General features: G+C 43.8%; 1 protein-coding gene across 3 annotated transcripts in view; it reads left to right on the forward strand.

The window, feature by feature from the left end:
- ntmt2 (N-terminal Xaa-Pro-Lys N-methyltransferase) overlaps positions 1–20,908 on the forward strand; it is a 77,367-nt gene extending 56,459 nt beyond the window's left edge. Inside the window, exons 3-5 of one of the 3 annotated variants that reach the window (XM_077594767.1) lie at positions 2,553–2,725; positions 11,447–11,699; positions 19,637–20,908. In XM_077594767.1, coding sequence (XP_077450893.1) covers positions 2,553–2,725; positions 11,447–11,699; positions 19,637–19,893 — 683 coding nt within the window. In that variant the 3' untranslated portion in view covers positions 19,894–20,908. The remainder of the gene's footprint in view (positions 1–2,552; positions 2,726–11,446; positions 11,700–19,636) is intronic. The other 2 variants (XM_077594769.1, XM_077594768.1) reach the window with 2 other exon arrangements.
- Positions 20,909–21,122: the final 214 nt, after the last annotated feature.

The following is a 21,122-nucleotide window of genomic DNA, read 5'->3' on the forward strand; positions in this document are numbered from 1 at the left end:
CATTTTAACCAATCAGGTGTCTTCTAAAATAAGTAACACCTGGCTGCAATCAACTGATTACACTTGCAAAAGGTATCCTCTTGTTGCGTTGGAATGAAAACCTGCCCCCACTGCGGCCCTTTGAGGACCGGTTTGAGACCACTGCTATAAGGGCATACAAATTAAGAGGACTTTAGCTTAAAACTTACAGCATTGCAATTATGGGGTTAATGCACCTAAATGTTACGGAGATAACAATTCAAAATAACAAGCTTCGATAAGGGGGAATATCTACAACAAATTCAAGAGAAATTTGGAAATAGGCTCTATTTTGGCACTGGATGCCCAAATTCTGGTGGGGCCTTTCATGGTATGGAACGAGTGATGAAATAATGTCTATGTTCAAAAATAGCATCTCCAAATTATAAAGTATCAACCTTTGAGTAATGCTTTAAGTAGATGGGTGGTCTAGGAATAAAATGAAATGGGCAAAATTCGAACGGAATGCGAGATACATTGACAACTACTAAAACATACCTTAGAGGTGAAACTATTGCCGCCTCAATTCTGAGTACAAACAGCTAAACTGATAGCATTGAAATATGGAGGTACATTTATACAAGCGATTAATATACTTGGGTGTATGTGTGTGTGTGTTTCAATGTGTCACAACTTTTCCGTTATTGCATAATTGGCAAACAAAGAGTTAATCAGAGCCACTCCAGTCGCTCATCCTGGCTGATTAAGGCGACGAATGGCGGCAATTAAACTTCCAAAACAAATTTCATTTGTAGATGTGTGACATGCGAATCTAGTACATTAATTACCTAGTTCCTTCTGGAATGATTATTGCTGACGGGGCAGAAAAAAATGGGTGTACTACCAAAAAGCCCCACTGGGGATGGTGGTTTACACCTGTGATGAAAACTTATAGGCCACTGATGTATGGGTAAACGACCCAAATTGATTGACTAGTAATTAACGCATCAACCTTGCGGTTCGAGGATCTACTAATGGAAGCGGCGTGGATCCAGACCTTCCAGAGTGTGGAGTATTCCTGGTGTCCTCGAGAATTCGTGGGTTTTCTCCGGGTACTCCAGTTTACTCCAACAAACCACAATTATCGATGCTAGACTGGTTGAACACTCTAAATTCCCCTGATTATGAGTGTGAGCGTGGATTTGAACCCAGGACCCGAGCTGTGAGGCCAACGCCCGAACCACTCATCCGCCGGGCCGCCCATACATAGATATTAATCATTACATTTTATTATTACTAAATCATTTATGTGTAGTAGACATGCACCTGCTTATGGCAGGTGTGATACTGGTGTGTGTGCCCATAGCGAGCAATGATGATGTTGCTCACACTGGTGCTCAGTGTGCTCGGAGGTTGTCTTTCTGCCCTGACAAACAAAAAATTAGAGGGAACATTGTCCACCACTGAAGTTCTTCTCGTAGTTCTTCCTCCTCTTCTTCCAGAGATCTGCAATCTCATTCTAGGTCAATCAGCATTAAAAGTCCACATCCAAAGCAAATCAACCATGGGTCACCGACATTATTTCATAATCTTCCATAAGAACAGCTTCTAAATGATAATGTGAAGGAGAGCAGGTAGGAGAACACTGAATGAGAAAATCATACACAAGTGATTGAGTAGCAGAAACATTCAAGTTATTAATACTAAAAATAAATCTCCTAATCATAGCTTTCACACATGCAAAAATACAGAAACTAAGAAGTAAATACATACAAGAAGAATAAAAAATTGCATAAGAAGTCATTAAAGAAACTTCAATTTTGCAAGATTGTCAAAAGCAATGCTAATTTTGTATAAATGAGTAATCAATAGCGCCTATAATAGAATTCAACAGTATATGACATTCACAATTTAATAGATAGTACTTTAAGCGCAACATCAATATTAGAAAAAATAAACCATGAAAAAATTGCAGGCTTTTAGTTGCACCTTAGTGTTGAAAATATGGTACTTGTCCAAAATGAGACGTGTAAGAAATTAAACATGTATTGTATTCATTACTTTAAAGAAGTCTTGATTACCATGTCAGAAATCTCCCACCCTGAATGTTTTAAACTTCATCTATCACATTCATTCATTCATTTTCAGAACCACTTATCCTCACCTGAGTCGCGGGGGTGCTGGAGCCTATCCCAGCTGACTTTAGGCATGAAGCAGGGGACTACCTGAATTGGTGGCCAGCCAATCGCAGGGAACGAAGAGATGGACAACCATTCACGCTTACATTCATACCTAATATGTCCAACCAGCCTACCATGCATGTTTTTGGAATGTGGGAGGAAACCAGAGTACGTGGAGAAAAGCCGCGCAGGCCCTGGGAGAAAATGCAAACTCCACAAAGGCAGAGTAACCTGGATTTGAATCCAGGACCCATGCACTGTGAGGCCAGTGCGCTAACCACTTAGCCGCCGAGCCACCTCCACCATATTCATGTGAAATCTTCACTATTAACTTTGACCCATGAAATAAGCAGAAGACATTCTTTGCTACTTTATGTGTGTAATGTAATGCCCTCCATTGATTTCCCCCAACAGTGAAATTGTTTTCTGTCACATGTGAGTACATCAAAGGGGAGAAACAGTTTTACTACAGAGCGCAACAGTACTATGAGGATGTGCCAGCCTCGGAAGAGGGAATGATGGGAGACTTCCTAGAAGTATCTAATGTGGATCTAGAAGCTTCTTGCCAGTTTCTAAAGAAGTTTGTGGTAAGCTTGACTAAAAGATTGCTACTCAATTAGTTATAGTGTTTTGATGGCTAATTTATGGTCAGTGATCCATGCAAAAATATTTAGAAAAATATTTCCTGCTTTGATTTCAGAAACCCCAGAATTTCCTTATTTTAGGCTTTTGTGGTTGGCGTTTTGGCTGTGCTTGACACTTTGATTGACTATATTGAATTGGGCTAATTTGATTAGAGTGGTACCGACATACGAGCACCCCGACATACGAGCATTTCGAGATACGAGTAAAATTTTGAGCAAATAATTATCTCTAGATACGAGAAAAATTTCGAGATACGAGAAAGCCAGGTGGCCAAGAATGAGAGGCTGTTTATCATTGTAGCGCACTGTCTTTTTTGCCGCATCTCTTTCGTGTATAACAGATCTACGAGCACTGGGCAGAGCGTTGAATTTTTTTCAGTGTTTTTTTCCGTCACTCAGCACGAATGGCATAGTGATCGCTAGTACTAGGAGTATATATTACTTCTCGTTGGCAAGTGGTTGTGCGTTATCCTATTGTGAGGACTTTTGTGTGAATTATTTTCGGAATATTTTGAAGGGAATACAAAGGCAAACAGCCCATCGATAGAGAAAGTCAGTGTGGAGGCGGGGCAAACAGCCAACCCGGCCAGAAGGACAAAAGGTATAAAAATGTAAAACAAAATTAGAATTAAGTTTAGTGTAAGGTTAGAGTGTGTCTGCTTCGTAATCCAAGTTCATTTAAATGTGTTTATGTTATATTACGATTCACCGGTGCAAAAAGTCTCCCCCGCTTGCCCCCCCAACCCCATGTCCCTCTCTGTCCCTCTCTCTACCCTCCGCAAAATCCGTCTAATTTTAGTTCTATTAAACACATTTTAGTAATAATAAACCACTAGTTATGTGTTAATTTGTTAATAGATGGCGATTAGAACAAATAAAACATTTTTTCCAATCCATTATCCTGTTTTGGGTATTTTTTCAGAGGGTTGGAACGAATTAATTTGTTTTTAGTTCATTTCAATGGGAAACGTTCGTTCGAGTTATGAGAATATCGACATACGAGCTCAGTCCCGGAACGAATTAAGCTCGTATCTCAAGGTACCACTGTACATTTAAATATTGGACAAGGCTTTGCTCTCATTGTTAAACTTACTAAAAATGTAGTACAAGACACTACAGTCCAGAGTTAGTAATGCCTGCTATTACTATATCCTGAAGAAAGTAAATAATTACGTTACTAGTCATATTACATATTACATTTTTACAAACATTTAAAATGTTTTAAAAGTATAAAAAGTATAAACGGGATTTAATGCAAAAGAAAATGTACGTACAGTTGTGGTCAAAAGTTTACATACACCTGTGAAGAACATAATGTCATGGCTCTCTTGAGTTTCCAGTTATTTCTGCAACTCTGATTTTTATCTGATAAAGTAATTGGAACAGATACTTCTTTGTCACAAAAAATATTCATGAATTTTGGTTGTTTTATGACTTTATTATGGGTGAACAGAAAAAAGTGATCAAATCTGCTGGGTCAAAAATATACATACAGCAGCGCTAATATTTGGTAACATGTCCCTTGGCCATTTTCACTTCAATTAGGCGCTTTTGGTAGACATCCACAAGCTTCTGGCAAGCTTCTGGTTGAATCTTTGTCCACTCCTCTTGACAGGATTGGTGCAGTTCAGTTAAATTTGATGGCTTTCTGACATGGACTTGTTTCTTGAGCATTGTCCACAAGTTATATATAGGGGTACTCGGACGTTTCGTCGAAAGACGTTTGGTCCCCGGACGTTTGGTCCCCGAACATTTGGTCGACCGGACGTTTGGTCGACCGGACGTTTGGTAGAACGGACGGTTGGTCGCCGGGTTGTTACTGTTGAAACCAGCTCTCAAAATTATAATCATGAGAGAGAGAGTGAGTTTGATATCTAAATATCTAATATCAAAATATCAACAGTAGACTCTCGGTCATAATTTGACAGCGAGCGAACCCGGCGACCAAACGTCCGTTCTACCAAACGTCCGTTCTACCAAACGTCCGGTCGACCAAATGTCCGGTCGACCTTATGTCCAGTCGACCAAACGTCCGGGGACCAAACGTCTTTTGACGAAATGTCCGGTCACTAGGCCTATTGCACTCACGCCTGTGATCATGAAGTGCTTTGAAAAGTTGGTCGCCCGCCATATCAGGAATACAATCCCTCCCTCAGTTGACCCTCACCAGTTTGCTTATAGAGCAAACAGGTCCACTGAGGAGGCTATCGCCATAGCTCTACACACAGCACTGAGCCCCCTGGAGCACCATGGGAATTACATGAGGATGCTTTTCATTGACTATAGCTCAGCCTTCAACACTATAATACCGGACATTCTGGCTGACAAACTCTCCCATCTTGGACTATTCTCTTCCATCTGCTGCTGGATAAAGAACTTCTTAACCAACCAACCACAAACTGTTAGACTTGGTCCCCACCTCTCTTCCTCCATTACACTGAACACTAGCTCCCCTCAAGGCTGTGTACTGAGTCCTCTTCTGTACTCCCTGTACACATACGACTGTACACCAACCCACCAGTCTAACTCCATCATCAAATTTGCCGATGACACCACTGTGGTCGGACTCATCTCAGGAGGGGATGAGTCGGCCTACAGAGATGTGGTCAACAAACTGTCTTCGTGGTGCTCGGTGAACTATCTCACACTGAACACCACGAAAACTAAAGAAATAATCCTGGACTTTCGCAAACACAGCACAGATCTGGCCCCACTCCTCATAAATGGAGTATGTGTAAACAGGGTCCAGCCCTTTAAATTCCTGGGGGTCCACGTCATGGATAAGCTCTCCTGGTCTACAAACACCACGGCAGTAGTGAAGAAGGGCCAGAAACGACTCCATTTCCTCAGGGGACTCAGGAGGAACAACTTGGACACTAAGCTTCTGGTAACCTTCTATAGAGTCACTGTGGAGAGCATCCTGGCATACTGCATTACAGTGTGGTACGCTGGAAGCACGGCAGCAGACAAAAAGGCCATGCAGAGAGTGATTAACACTGCCCAGAAGATTGTCGGCTGCTCTCCGCCCTCACTGGAAGACATTGCCAGCCCTCGTTACCTCAGCAGAGCCGGGAACATTGTCGGGGACCCATACCACCCTGGTCACAACCTGTTCCAGCTGCTGCCCTCTGGCAGACGCTACAGGTCTCACAAAGTACGGACAAATAGGCTTAAGGACAGTTTTTGCCACATCCATCAGGACTCTAAACTTGCGGTAGAACGACACACAATCCCTTCTGTGTAATAACTTCGGGGTGAGGTAACATGAAGGACGTTGGGCGGTGATCTGCCTCGTACTGGCTGACTGAAGGTAAGTGAGGAGACAAAGGGAGATATGTGATCCGTTTTTTTTCTTTTACGGGAAAGTGCACCTTGCGGAGAAGCACTACCAATTTCGTCACATGCAATTGCTGGGTATGATGACAATTAGGCTTTTTTGTCGAGTCAATGATCATGACAAAGCCTATGTCCGATTATTATTATTATTATTATTATTAAGTTCTCAATGGGGTTTAAGTCAGGACTTTGGGTAGGCCATTCAAAAAAATCTTAATTCTAGCCTGATTTAGCCATTCCATTACCAATTTTGATGTGTGTTTGGGGTCATTGTCCTGTTGGAACACCCAACTGCGCCCAAGACCCAATCTTTGGGCTGATGACTTTAGGTCATCTTGAAGAATTTGAAGGTAATCCTCCTTCTTTATTATTCCATTTACTCTCTGTAAAGCACCAGTTCCATTGGAAGCAAAACAGCCCCACAGCATAATACTAGACCACCTTGCTTGACGGTAGGCATGGTGTACTTGGGGTTAAAGGCCTCACCTTTTCTCCTCCAAACATATTTCTGGGCTTTGTGGCCAAACTGCTCAATTTTTGTTTCGTCTGACTACAGAACTTTCCTCCAGAAGATCTTATCTTTGTCCATGTGATCAGCAGCAAACTTCAGTTGAGCCTTAAGGTGCCACTTTTGGAGCAAGGGCTTCCTTCTTGCACGGCAGCCTCTCAGTTCATGGAGATGCAAAACACGCTTGACCGTGGACACTGACACCTGTGTTCCAGCAGCTTCTAATTCTTGGCAGATCTGCTTTTTGGTGATTCTCAGATGAATCTTCACCCTCCTGACCAATTTTCTCTCAGCAGCAGGTGATAGCTTGCGTTTTCTTCCTGATCGTGGCAGTGAAAAAACAGTGCCATGCACTTTATACTTACAAACAAATGTTTGCACTGTTGCTCTTGGGACCTGCAGCTGCTTTGAAATGGCTCCAAGTGACTTTCCTGACTTGTTCAAGTGAAGGATTCGCTTTTTCAGATCCATGCTGAGCTCTTTTGACTTTCCCATTGTAGCATTTGTGGGCGTTTGCATCCAATGAGCCCTATCTAAATGGCCTCAGAGAAGTCACCAGCTGTAGTCACTCATCATCACTAACAAGAAGTTAAGAGGCTATGCTATGAAGCTCATTTCACTGACACAACTTTTTAAGTCGCCAAAATTGCTAATTCGTGTTGCTGCATGTATATTTTTGACCCAGCAGATTTGATCACTTTTTCTGTTAACCCTAAATAAAGTCATCAAAGACCCAAACTTCATGAATGTTTTTTGTGACAAAGAAGTCTCTGTTCCAATCACTCTATCAGAGAAAAATCAGAGTTGTAGAAATAACTGGAAACTCAAGAGAGCCATGACATTATGTTCTTCACAAGTGTATGTAAACTTTTGACCACAACTGTACATATCCAATTGCAAAAAAGGATGTACAGGTTGAAAGGGAAAGGACCAAAGCAGAGCTTTTAAAACAAGAAAATTCTATAAAATAGCTATGAATTGTTTAATTTAAGACCGATTTTCAAATGGTTTTGCTTTTCATGCATGTGACGGTAAATTAACTGCATTAAAAAATTATAATATAATACACATTTATTCACCTTCTTCCACTTATCTGAGCTTGGGTTGTTGGGGCAGCAGTGTTAGCAGGGAAGATCAGATTTCTCTCTCCCTGGCGACTTCCTCCATTTCTTCCGAGAGGTGTTCCCAGACCAGCCAGGAGTTGTAGTATCCCCAGTGTGTCCCGTGTCAGCCCCTGAGAGTGCATGCTACCTTTTTCCGACTGAGGGCCATGGTCTCGGATTTGGTGGTGCTGATTCTCATCCTGACCGCATCGCACTCAGATGTGAATTGTTCCAGTCACAGTTGAAGATCACAGATGGATGAACTCAAACGTCGAACCCTCACAGGGGTGGCCAAACTATTCCACAAAACGCCACAGTGGGTGTGGGCTTTTGTTCCAACCTATAAAGAGGAAACCTTACTACAAATCTGGTATTTTAGAAAAGCAATCAGTGGATTGCTGTCAGGTTCTTCTTGTTTCAGCAGAAACCCTATTGGTTAAACTGTCTGCACAGGATTGGTTGGAAAAAAAAACCTGCACCCACAGTGGCTCTTGAGGACCGGTTTGTCCACCCCTGCTCTAAAAGGATCAGAGTCTTAGTGCCGACAACGCGGACCAAACTCTGACACCAGTCATACAAGGACCAGACCCAACGTATCAAGGATGCTACCCTTAGGGGGGTGCATAATCGAATGCCTTCTCTGAGCCTACAAAGCACTTTTTAATCCATCCAGCGACTTTAACCCCAGAAGAATGCCCCTCAGAGTCCCCAAGCTCTGCTACCTCATTGGAACGCATGTCGGTTGAATTGAGGAGGACTTCAAAGTATTTGGCACATCTGCTCACGACATCCTGGATCGAGATCAGCAGCACCCTATTCTCAATACACACAATAATGATAGTGCACCGCTTTCGCCCTGTGAGACATCAGATGGTGGCCTAAATTTTCCTTGAGGCTGTCCTGTCTTTCACCATGGCCTCTCCGAACTCCGTTTTTGCCTCAGAGACCACCTGAGCTGCCTGCCAGCCAGTACCTATCACCTCCGATGGCACAACTACAAAGTCATCATCAAACTGTGGACTAGGGTGTCCTGCTTTCAAGTGCATATAAGGACACCCTTATGCTAGAAGATGGTGTTCATTGTTGACAATCCACAGCGAGTGCAGAAGTGAAAAAAGAGAACACTGCTTGGTTTCTGATCAGTGGGGCTGTTCTTCCCAATTATGCCCCCCAGGTCTTACTGGGGGTGCTGTGACGGGCGCACAAGAGTGGGGTGCTGGGACGGGTTCACAGGAGCGAATAGCCGGAACAGGGACATGCCAGCGGCTACCCGGAACAGGGACTTGCGGGCAGCTATCCGAAACAGAGAGTTGCAAGCAGCCAGCCGAAACATGGACTTGCGAGCGGCCAGCCAGAACAGGGACTTGCGAGCGGTTAGCAGAGACGGGCACTAGCGAGTGGTTAGCCGAGGCGGGCACCTGCGAGCGGCTAGCGGGACGGGCAGTAGCAAGTGGCTAGCCTGAACAGGCACCAGCAAGTGGCTAGCTGGAATGGGGACTAGCAAGTGGCTAGCTGGAATGGGGACTAGCAAGCGGCTAGCTGGAATCGGTACTTGCGAGAGGCTGTCATGGTCATCCCACGCTTGAAAACGGCCGTCATCATCCAACGCTTTAAAGTGCCCACCGTCCTCGTCCCACGCTTGAAAATTGCCGTCGTCCTCATGCCACGCTTGAAACCGGTGGTCATCCCATGCTTGAAAGTGGCCGTCGTCCCACGCTTGAACACGGCCGCCGAAGTCCGACGCTTGGCCGTCAAAGCCTTACGCTCCGCCTCCTCCTCTCCCACTGGCACCCACAACACTGGTTTCCCTCGCATCTCAGGATGGAGCATCAAAAGGGAAAAAAGATTACTCAGCCGTCAATGGCCAAGAGTGTTTGACCGGGAGACGGGTCACGGGAGACGTGCTTGCCGAACAGAATGGGTGGGAGAGAGGATGTCCCACTCGGAGTCGGAGCCCAGGAGATTAACGAGCAGCGGGCCATCCTGGTATCCACCCATGACCAACTCCGAGTCCCATTCAAAATTAAAATGTTTTTCTGTAGAGGGAGGTGAAAGCAGGGATGGGTGTTTCCTGGGAGAATAACAAAGGGAAGACGCCAGCGGGCAGGCAGGGAGAGGGTTGACGGCAGGTGGGTGACGGCCTGGTGTGAACGCCTCCCGTCGATTCCCTGTGAGGAGCCAGCAAGCGATCCCACATCGGAGCCAGGGAGATCCTGATGGGTCCATTCTTCGTAGGATTATTCTGTCATGAACGACAAAACACGATGTGCTGGATCCCAAAACTAAAAGTTTTAATAAAAAGTAACAGAAAAACCTAACAAGTTTAGGACTGGGTAAAATTTAACAAATAAACACATTTAACATGGATGACACAGACGAGCAGATGACATGACCAAACAGAGTAATAATCCCACACAGACTGACAACAACACACGGTTTAAACACAAAGGTAGGGGATCACAAGACAATTACAAACACCTGGGCCACACGACGGAAGGAGTACTGGAAAGACACAGCAGGTTGAAGATATTCATAATCACGTAGACAGCACACACAAGGAAAAACATACCCATCCACCAAAAATCCCCAACAAAACGTGACAACCATCCATGTTTTAGCGATGTGGGAGGAAACCGGGGTGCCCAGAAAAAAACAACACAAACCCGGGGAGAACATGTAATCTCTACACACTGAGGACCGACCTGGCATCAAACCTTCGACCCCAGAACTATGAGGCCAACGTGCTAACCCAAAAAAAAAAAAAGAATCTATTTTTCCCATGACAAATTATGTAATGGTCTCAATCTGTTTCAACCCGCGATAAAAATGTAATTTTGTTTCTTTTATTATCTTGTTGAGCAAAATCTTCGTAGACTCTTTGATTGCTTTCAATGTGCTGTTTTCGTTCATGAGCTTGTTTATTTACTATTGCATGAAATTTGGGGCGGCGCTGCGTCTTGAGTGGTTACTACGTTGGCCTCACAGCTCTGTAGTCCTGGGTTGAAAGCCAGGTCATGTCCACCTGTGTGGAGTTTGAATCTTCTCCCCGGGCCTGCGTGGGTTTTCTCCGGGTACTCAGGTTTCCTCCCATATTCCAAAGACATGCATGGTAGGCTGATTGGACACTCTAAATTGCCCCTAGGTATGGGTGCGAGTGTGTTTTGTTGTCTGTCTCCTTGTGCCCCGCGATCGGCTGGGCACCGATTCAGGGTGTTCCCCCCTCTGGCCCGAAGTCAGCTGGGATAGGGTCCAGAATGAATGACATTTTGTACTTTTTGTCCCCGTAACTCTTTAATCTCTCTTATTTAAGCAACATTTTTCTATCCATTGACCGCTAATAAATTCTGGAGAACCTGGCAGGAAATCTCAAGTTTTTAGATATTTTAAAGACACACCATTGTTGAATTCAAACATAATTGCTTAAACCAAGGTTTAAGCAATTATGTTTGAATTCAACAATGGTGTGTCTTTAATGGGCAATGAAGCAAAAAAAAGTTTGTTTAGGGGAAAGTGGAAAAAGTAGAGGAAATTGGTTATTTTCTGAGAAAAAAAAGGTTTGTTAGGCAATGGCGTCGATTGATCTCGGGGTTCCATCGCAAGTTCCATCTCAACATGACCGAAGCCAAGTACAATATTATCTGAAATATGTTTCTAAAATATTTTTCACCCATTGTATACGAAACTTATTTTACTGCTTATTTTGTTTTTTCGATCAAGGGTCCTGGGAAGGCTGGTACTCACTGTGCACTTGACTGTGGATCCGGTATTGGCCGTGTAACCAAAGGAGTTCTTCTCCCTGTTTTTAAGAAAATGGAAATGGTGGACATGAAAGAGCACTTTCTCCTCCACGCGCATGAGGTTTACCTTGGTGATGATGCAGACCGCATTGAGACTTACTACTGCTATAACCTACAAGAATTTACTCCTCCAAAAAACAAGTATGATGTCATCTGGATGCAATGGGTTGCATGTAAGTCAAACTAATAGGACTTTATGCTACAGTTCATTGAATAATTAGCACTGCAATTGCATTCTTAGGCAGTGACTCCATTGGATGGACGCTGTTATAACAAATTTATACTATATATATATATATATATATATATATATATATATATATATATATATATATATATATATATATATATATATATATATATATATATATATATATATATATATATATATATATATATATATAAATATTTATAACCATAAGGACCAGAAGCCGAGGCTACATACATTTACATTTCAGAAAATGTTGGATTTATTATGGGATGTTTCTATATGTTTTGTAAGCATTTTTAATAGGTAATAAGGCTATAAATTAATTCATGATTTATGTTGGGACCACACTTGAGGACGCTCTCCCCCACAGCTGCTTTCGAGGCCAGTTACCGTATTTTCACGACTATAGGGCGCACATAAAAGTCTAAAATTTTCTCCAAAATAGACAGGGCGCCTTATAATCCAGTGCGCTTCATATATGGACCAATACTAAAATTGTTATCACAATAAAATCAAATAAATCAGTCGATAGGACAACTACGGCAAGCAGCCCCCGACTCTACTATTTCCCGTAGATAAAGTACAGCGCAGTGACTGCTGGGATATCGAGTTCTTAATACACCCAGTTCTTCAATACACCCAGTATGACGTCGCGCGAGCACACTAATTTGGTGCTTGCCGTCATTTCGGCTATATTTACAAAAGAAATGTTGGCGTCGACAGAGCATTCAAAGCTAGACTGTGAACTATATATATATACAACTATGCCAAGCAGCCCCAGACTCTACTATTTCCCGTAGATAAAGTACTGCGCAGTGACTGCTGGGATATCGAGTTCTTAATACACCCAGTTCTTTAATACACCCAGTTCTTCAATATACCCAGTATGATCATTTCGGCTGTATTTACAAAAGAAATCCTGCCGCTAGATGTTGGCGTCAACGGAGCATTCAAAGGTAGACTGCGAACTACATATATCAGTGGCGGGCGGTGCATTTTCTGGTAGCGACTTCAACGTATCAATCCAACCCTCAAAAACTATTTTATGGCTATAAAACCTCTACTGCAGCTACAGCTGCGACACATAAAAAAATAATCAATAAATTAATGCACAAAAATTGGGTAAAATCCACTTCCTAGCAGCATTTCATGATTAAATACAAATACTGGAGCTTTTCAGACATTAAAACCAGGCCAGGGGGTGATTTTCCCGGGAAAAGACAGCGATGAACGTCAATGGCGTACGGGCAAACATTGCCCGAAAATGGGGTAAAATCCAGCCGAAAACAGCATTTATTGATTAAATACAAATACTGGAGCTTTTTAGACATCAGAACCGGGCCCGGAGTATCATTTCCCCGGTAAAAAGACAGCGATGAACGTCGCTCCGTCCATATGTGAAATGACAAAAAATGCACTAAAATTAGGTAAAATCCACTTCCTAGCATCATTTATTGATTGAATACAAAAACTGGAGCTTTTGAGACATTACAACCAGGCCAGGGGGGTGATTTTTCCCGGGAAAAGACAGCGATGGACGTCAATGGTGAAACGCCAAAAATTAAACTGGGGTAAAATCCACTTCCTGGCAGCATTTTGTGATTAAATACAAACACTGGAGCTTAAATACAAACACTGGAGCTTTTCAGATATCAGAACCGGGCCCACAATTGAAATGTTATTTAGGAATATAGCCATATTTTACTCACCAAAAATCCTTTTTACACAATATCATCCTCCTTTCTTTCTTCCTTCTTTCCTATCGCCATCGAAGCTAATGATGAAAGTCGAGCCTGTCCTGTCATATTTCCGGCATAGTCCGTTTTGAAAACAGCTTTAAATCAACACAACAATATACTATTTGCTTGTGGAGCTAAGTTAGCGCGCTGAAAGTGCACACACCATTTTCCTGGCTTTAACAGGCTTGCTAGCTTCAGAGTTGACCGCCCTTTCTTAATGATGTCCATTTTTTTCTGGAAAAGTCCGTCTGGAAAATAGCTTTGTGAGCAAACAGAATCCATTTGTTTTTGCTTCTGTCGGCCATTGTGGGTGGAGTTTGCGATCTCGGCTGCCTCGGGTACTGCTTTGGCCCGCCTACTAGCCAATCATAGTTTGTGAAAGCAATGACATGTCCCAGCCAGCAAAATGTTAACGCCTATGAAAAATCATTGTGGGGTTGCCAACTCGAAATCTGATTGGTTAAAAGCAACAGTCTAGTTTAATGCAGCAGAGCCCGCTAAAACTGATTGCGTAGGCTTTGAGGCAGATCTGATCTGGCAACAAATAATGGCTGAAATGTGATTGGTTAAATGCTTCAATATGAAAACACACATCTGGAAGCAGTGCAACCAGGGGGAAAAGCAATGAAAGGAAGCTAACAGACTATTTTGGAATAATAAGTATTGATGGACAAAATCAAAATATAACATGATTCAGATATTTCTTAGGCCAGCAGAGAAGGCCTTGAAGGCCCTGACGGCCCGCCACTGATATATATATATATATATATATATATATATATATATTTATATATATATATATATATATATATATATACATATATATATACATATATATATACATATATATATATATATATATATATATATATATATATATATATATATATATATATATATATATATATAAATATATATATAAATAAACAAACTCGGAGCTTGCCGTCATTCCCGGAGGCTTGAGAACTACAAACGCTGGACCCGGCGTTTTGGAAGACTCATTTGGGCAATTGTTTAATTCGGACACAGAAAATGAGGACTTTGATGGATTTGTGGGTGATGATGACGTGAGTAAGTTGTAAAACATCTAAATAAAGTATAACCGAACTCAGTTTTGCTTCCGTTGCCCCTTTAAAAACGTGTTTTTAGCGTGTGGGTGTAGCGTGCAAGAACTATATTTCCTAGCAGTCACTGCGCACCGGAACCCGGAAATAGGCTGCTTCCGGTAGCCAGCGCTATTGCGTTTCGATGTTCATCCATATATAATATATATGCGTCTATAAAAACGGTGCGTGCTTTGTGTGTTTAAAATACAGAAATAGCACTCGTTACTGACACTGCGATGTGCCGAATAGTTGTGAAAATACGGTAATTGTTTTCAGGAACATTGACGGCAACAAACCCCGTGTTCCTGCTGATCTGCAAGAAACTCGTACCTTGTTTTGGACTTTGGACTCTGGCAGATGGCGATAATCGCATTATTGTTTAAAAATACGGCTGCTTTGTTTACCTTATAAAGAAAGTATTGTGCTTACTTCTGCAATTTCTTACACAGTAGTTTTTCGGCAACACAGTTGTTTTTGACCTTCCAGGGTGTTATTTGGTTAGCTTATGCAATTGTTTTGAATCAGATTACATGAAATTTTTTCAGTTTGTCGCTACTAATAATGAGAAGAATATACTACACGTCAGAATGCTTGTGGACGAAGCGGTGTAACGAGTGTATTCTCCTTGCAAGTTGTAATCAGTTATGTGAACGATGTCTTCCAGTTTTAATTAAATAATACTAATATTGATTTAATGGTATTAATCATTATTCCAACAGAAAGCCAAAAAGAAATGAACATTTTGAATAGTAAATAAACTAAACCTATGACAAAAAAAATTCAGAAAAAACATCCGAAATAAAATCGCTAGTGAATAAATCGAAAAGTGAATGCGACTGAGAGTGATATTCATTCATGCACTTTCTGAACTGCATATCCTCACAAGGGTCGCTGGACGTGCAGGAGTCTATCCCATATGACTTTGGTCACGTAGAGTGGGACACCCTCAATTGGTTGCTAGCCAATCGCAGGGCATGAGGAGACAGACAACCATTTAAAACTCATACCTAGGCAATTTAGAGTGTCCACCCAGCCTACTACGCATGTTTTTGGAATGTGGGAGGAAACCGGAGTACCCGGAGGAAACCCACGCAGGCCCAGGCTGAACATGCAAACTCCACACAGGAGGAGCAATCTGGATTCGAACCCAGAACACCAGAACTAAGAGTTCAACGTGCTAAACACACAACTGAGATTGATATTTTGAGTAAAAGTACCTCAATGAAATGAGAATATTTCCAGTTTTTACAAGTGATATTTTGTCCATTTTGAATCAACATGTGAGCCATTACTATTGACATTAGTTTGTAAGTCATTTCATTTTGTTTGAAACTGCGTAAATTGTACAAACAGACACAGCAGAAAGTAAGTACTGTATTTTCCAGACTATAAATTGCAGTTTTTTTTAGCATTTGGCCGAACGTGCGACTTATGTGTGAAATTATTTAAACTAAATGATATCATTCCACCTGTTATTTTTCCACTGAACCGCAAGAGCATTCTCTAGAAACCGTGAGAATTTACATTGTCGGTGAGTGGACGTTTTTGTTATCATACCTAAACTGTAGCAATAGATCCAAGGATGTTACGCAAAACACCTCATCTCATCTTCTTCCGCTTATCCGAAGTCGGGTCGCGGGGGCAGCAGCTTCAGCAGGGAAGCCCAGACTTCCCTCTTCCCAGCCACTTCATCCAGCTCTTCCGGGAGTATCCCAAGGCGTTCCCAGGCCATCCGGAAGACATAATCTCCCCAGCGTGTCCCAGGTCGGCCCCGTGGCCTCCTCCCGGTGGGATGTGCCCAGGGGGCATCCTGATCAGAGGCCCGAGCCGGACCTTCCTCCCCAGTACCCCAGAATAGACCTTCCCGGGGAGGCTGACGAGTGTGATTCCCCGGTAATTGGAACACACCGTCCGGTCCCCCTTTTTAAAAAGGGGAACCACCACCCCAGTCTACCAATCCATAGGCACTGTACCCGATGTCCGCGTGATGTTGCAGAGGCGTGTCAACCAAGACAGCCCCACAACATCCAGAGCCTTTAGAAACTCCAGGCGGATCTCATCCATCCCCGGGGCCTTGCCACCGAGGAGCTTTTTAACCACCTCGGTGACTTCAACTCCATAGATAAGAGAGTCTGCCCCAGAGTGCCCCGGCTCTGCTTCCTCATGGAATTAAGGAGGTCTTCGTATTTGGCCCACTGATTCACAACATCCCAAGTAGAGGTCAGCAGCGCCCCATCCCCACTAGACCCTTTGTTGACGGTGTACTGCTTCCGCCTTTGGATGGTGGACCAAAATATCCTTGAAGCCACCTGGAAGTCGTTCTCCATGGCCTCACCGAAATCCTCCCATGCCCAGGTTTTTGCCTCAGAGACAACCAGAGCCACGTGCCGTTTGGCCACCCGGTACCCGTCAGCTGCCTCCGGAGTCCCATGGGGGACTCTTTTTTCAGCCTGACGGCATCCCTTACCGCCGGTGTCTACCAGCGGGTTCTGTGGTTGCCGCCATGACAGGCACTGACCACCTTGCGTCCGCAGCTCCGCGAACATGGTACACTTGGACTCTATGTTCCCCGCCTCTTCCCGAACATGAGAGAAGCTCTGTCGGAGGTGGGAACTGAAACTCTTTCTGACAGGGGACTCAGCCAAGCGTTCCCAGAACACCCTCACAAAACGTTTGGGTCTCCCGGGCCGCCCTGGCATCTGCCCTCACAATCGGAGCCAACTCATCACCAGGGTGTCATCGGTTAACAGCTCTACCCCTCTGTCTATTTAAACCCCACTGATTTTTTTTTCATTGTCGGATCGTCTGCTTTAACCTGCCATGTTTCCAAGTGCCTCATTCCTGCCCCACGCCTCCTCACGGGCCGACTCGGACGCCCGCCATCCCGGACAGCCCTACACCTCTTCAAGGGCCAGCTCGGACGCCCGCCGGACCGAGCACTCCGACGCCTCTTTAAGGCTCGGCTTGGACGCCCACCAGACCGGCCATGCCAACGCCTCTTCAAGGGCCGGATCGGACGGCCACCGGACCGGCCAGCTCCACGCCTCCTCATGGACCGGCTCGCCAGACCTGCCAGTACAACAACTGAAAAAGTACAACAACTGCTTCCAAATGGCCATTGACTAAGTACGACAGAGCCCCCTTTTCTTCACACATTCTGTGTTGTCTTTTTACAATGACTGAGACCCGTTAAGTGTATTAATGGTGGCAGGAGTAGCGACAAAGCCACTCCACTTTCAAAGCAGCCGCGGCAGGAGTAGCGACAAAGCCACTCCACTTTTAAAGCAGCCGCGGCGGTAGTTTCTCATGGTGCCTTTGCTAATGTCCTCTCTGGGTCGCCGTAGTGAGGTTGATGCAAAGCAAATTTGGCCGGGTACGATGCCATGTTTGCAAAATCACCCCCGGTCCATAAAGCCCACCAACATTCCTTATTGGAATTGGAAAAATCATTTTTTTTTTAAACTGGGGCCCAAATTCAAAAATTGAGCATCCTAGAGCCGTATATTTGCAATTGTTTGTTCAAAACTGCATTCAAATCGGATGTACGGTGTTGTTTCCATTTTGTCCGATGTTAACAGACAAACACACTCACGCACACACACACACGCGTATTCTCAGAAATAGTGTAGATAAGGGCCGAAACCCTCACTACTCTGATCTCTCGTAAATGACCTTTTGTTTGGTGTGCCGCAACTGAGGCTAGGCGGGCATTGACGAGTACACCCATCCTTTTTCACGCAGACTAATCTTAATTTTCTGATCGAGGTTGATGCGGCGGGCTCTGTGGTCAGGGCTCTCCTGTACCAGAGATCCACGGTCGACTATAAACTAGGGGGGGGTGGAGGTGCCCTTTCAGATTCTCACTGACATTAAAAAAATTGGAATCCCTATGGACTGCTAAGCGCGTTATCTCATGCCACGCCCATTGGCCATTGTTCCTGACCCGTTTCAATCTCACTATTACCTAACGTCCGGGATCAAGAAATGTGAAGCCTGACAGCGGCAGAAGATGGACCTACTGAGGAGCCGATTCTCCCTAATAACCTGATTGTTGGCGCAGTACGGTGGGAGGTTTAGTGCCTTGTGGAAAGTGGGTTTTGAGGGGTTAAGTTGCCTTGGGCTTTTGGTGGCCGGGTTTACGTAAGGACATCATGGACTATGTTTTGGCCTGTTCAGTGTGTGCCCGGAGCAAGGCAGTGCATTGTCTTCCAGCTGGATTGCTCCGTCCCCTGCCGGTCTCATCTCAACCTTCATCCCATATCGATAAGGACTTTGCCAACGTCCTCATTTCAGGGTACATATTGTCATTTTAACGTTAGTGGACTTCTTTTGTAAGACGGCACATTTCATCACACTCCCAAAGTTGCTGTCTGCCCTGGAAACTGAACAGACCTGCTAGTGACTCATGTTTTTTGGATGCACTTTGTTTCTGGTCTGGTGGTAATTTACCAAGCGTGTGCCTGCCGCCATTGTTCCCTAGCCAGGAGGCTGAGGTGGTCGTTCTGCCATGCCATGTCTATCTATGGCGGGATCATTGGGTTTGGTGGAGACACAAGGGCGGGGCTGGTCAGCACTGCAGGAGGGCCGCCCCCCTGATCCATGAAGGTCACCCCTGTTTCCCACGTCTCACTGCTCAAAACGGTCTCATCCTGTTCTCTAAGCCCTATGCCGGTGTCCCCTCCTGCTCTTCGGGTGGTCGATGGCGGGCCAGTATGTTTAATAAATATTATTGTGCATTTGATTTTCTGGGAGCCACCTCAGTCGTGCGTTTTTGGTGCGGGCAAGCGTGGGATTGATTCCTGCTTGGTGGTGTTATGTTTGGGCATGCGAATGATTGTCTGTCTCTCTGTGTGCTCTACGGATTATCTACGACCAGTGTAGGATCTTATCAAAATCTGCATCCTTTGTGATGATACGCGGTACGGAAGCCGAATGAATGATTTCCTGCGCCTGAGTTTGTGTTAGATCCATCCTTCACCGGCTTGCCGTTAACAACAACACAATTTTCAGATCAACAATATCTTTAATAAAATCTTTTATTTTGTTTTCTGTAGGCCATCTGACTGACAAAGACCTGATTAACTTCCTTATTCGCTGTAAGAAGAGTTTATGTGTAAATGGTGTCATTATAATTAAGGACAATATGGCTCGACAGGGCTGCACGTTGGACCACATTGACAGCAGCATTAGTCGACACCTGGACATCATGAAGAACATTATTTACAAGGCTGGCCTTGAGATTTTGGCTGTTGAGAGACAGAAGGGCTTCCCAGAGGTCATCATGCCTGTATGGATGATTGCAATGAAATAGAACAAACCTGGACAGTTGTATTCCGTTTAAGTAGTAGTAGACAAACTTTCGACTTATCCCCTCAGGGGTTTCCACAGCGAAACAGTAATGTCCATGCACTGTCTAACATAGGAGTTGTTCTACTTTGTTGTCATCTTGTAGTTGTGTCATAGGTTTTGGGAAACTTGGATTAAAAACAATAAGGGGTGTCAATATCTGGCTGAGATGTCATATAAATTTCTTTACATTTTAAACTTCCACATAGATTTTTGCATGCATGTATACCTATATGTTTCTGTACTTCACATAGACTATTATGTGGCATACAAGAGAGACATGCAGACAAGGGAGAATGGCTGTGCTGCAATCAACAAAACCTTCAACTATACAATCAACTAAGACCATCACCATGCTGGACAGGCCCTTCCGCAAAAAAAAGTGGCCGATCTCAACTGGGTTTGTTGGAAGTATGACTCACTAATGTTTCCTCACAACGTGGTGAGCCTGTCAGATTTCTGGGCACAACTAAGGTGCAGGAAATTCCCCTTTAACCACAGTAAAGACACCTATGTTCCCTTCCACTGAGATTTGGACAGTTCCAACGGCATAGGCTGAGCGTTTTCAGCAGAGAGCAGTGTAGAGGGATCGGTAAGTGGAGAATATCTGGGAAGAGTTGAACATTACTGCACGATAGTCAAAATCCCAACATGTTAGCAATTTAACCCCCCTGCCTGGCATTAAACACTGTTGGAGTCACCACCATGCAGTCCTGGGCTCCTCTAACCACGGACGCTCCACGAGGGTTCCTGATGCTTCGGTCGTGATCTGTTTTGACTTTTATGAATGTGTTTCGGTACACATGTACTCGGCTAAAGATTCAACTCATATGCACATAGATAAAGCCACTCAGACGTCTCAATTGTGTAATCCACCCCAAATTGAGACATCCATGTAATCTGGGCCACTAAATTTAATAAAGCGACAAAAAAGTGTAAGGTCAGAATGTCGTTGGGGAGCAGTCCTCATGGTTCCTCCTCCTTCCAAGTGAAAATCCAAAAGAGTGTCTCTTGTCTTTATTTATACATGTTTTTGTGGAAGTCTAATGGCGAACATGTCTACTATCTAAGCACGGTAACGATACAAAGTGAATAAATCTTCTTTCTTCTGTTTATGTGTAATCATATTTTCTGCACCTATTAAACCTGTGTTTTAATTCACCTATTGACCCTGCAATCCTCAAGGTTCCCTGC

Source organism: Stigmatopora argus, chromosome 24, assembly GCF_051989625.1.
Source record: "Stigmatopora argus isolate UIUO_Sarg chromosome 24, RoL_Sarg_1.0, whole genome shotgun sequence".
NCBI lineage: Eukaryota > Metazoa > Chordata > Actinopteri > Syngnathiformes > Syngnathidae > Stigmatopora > Stigmatopora argus.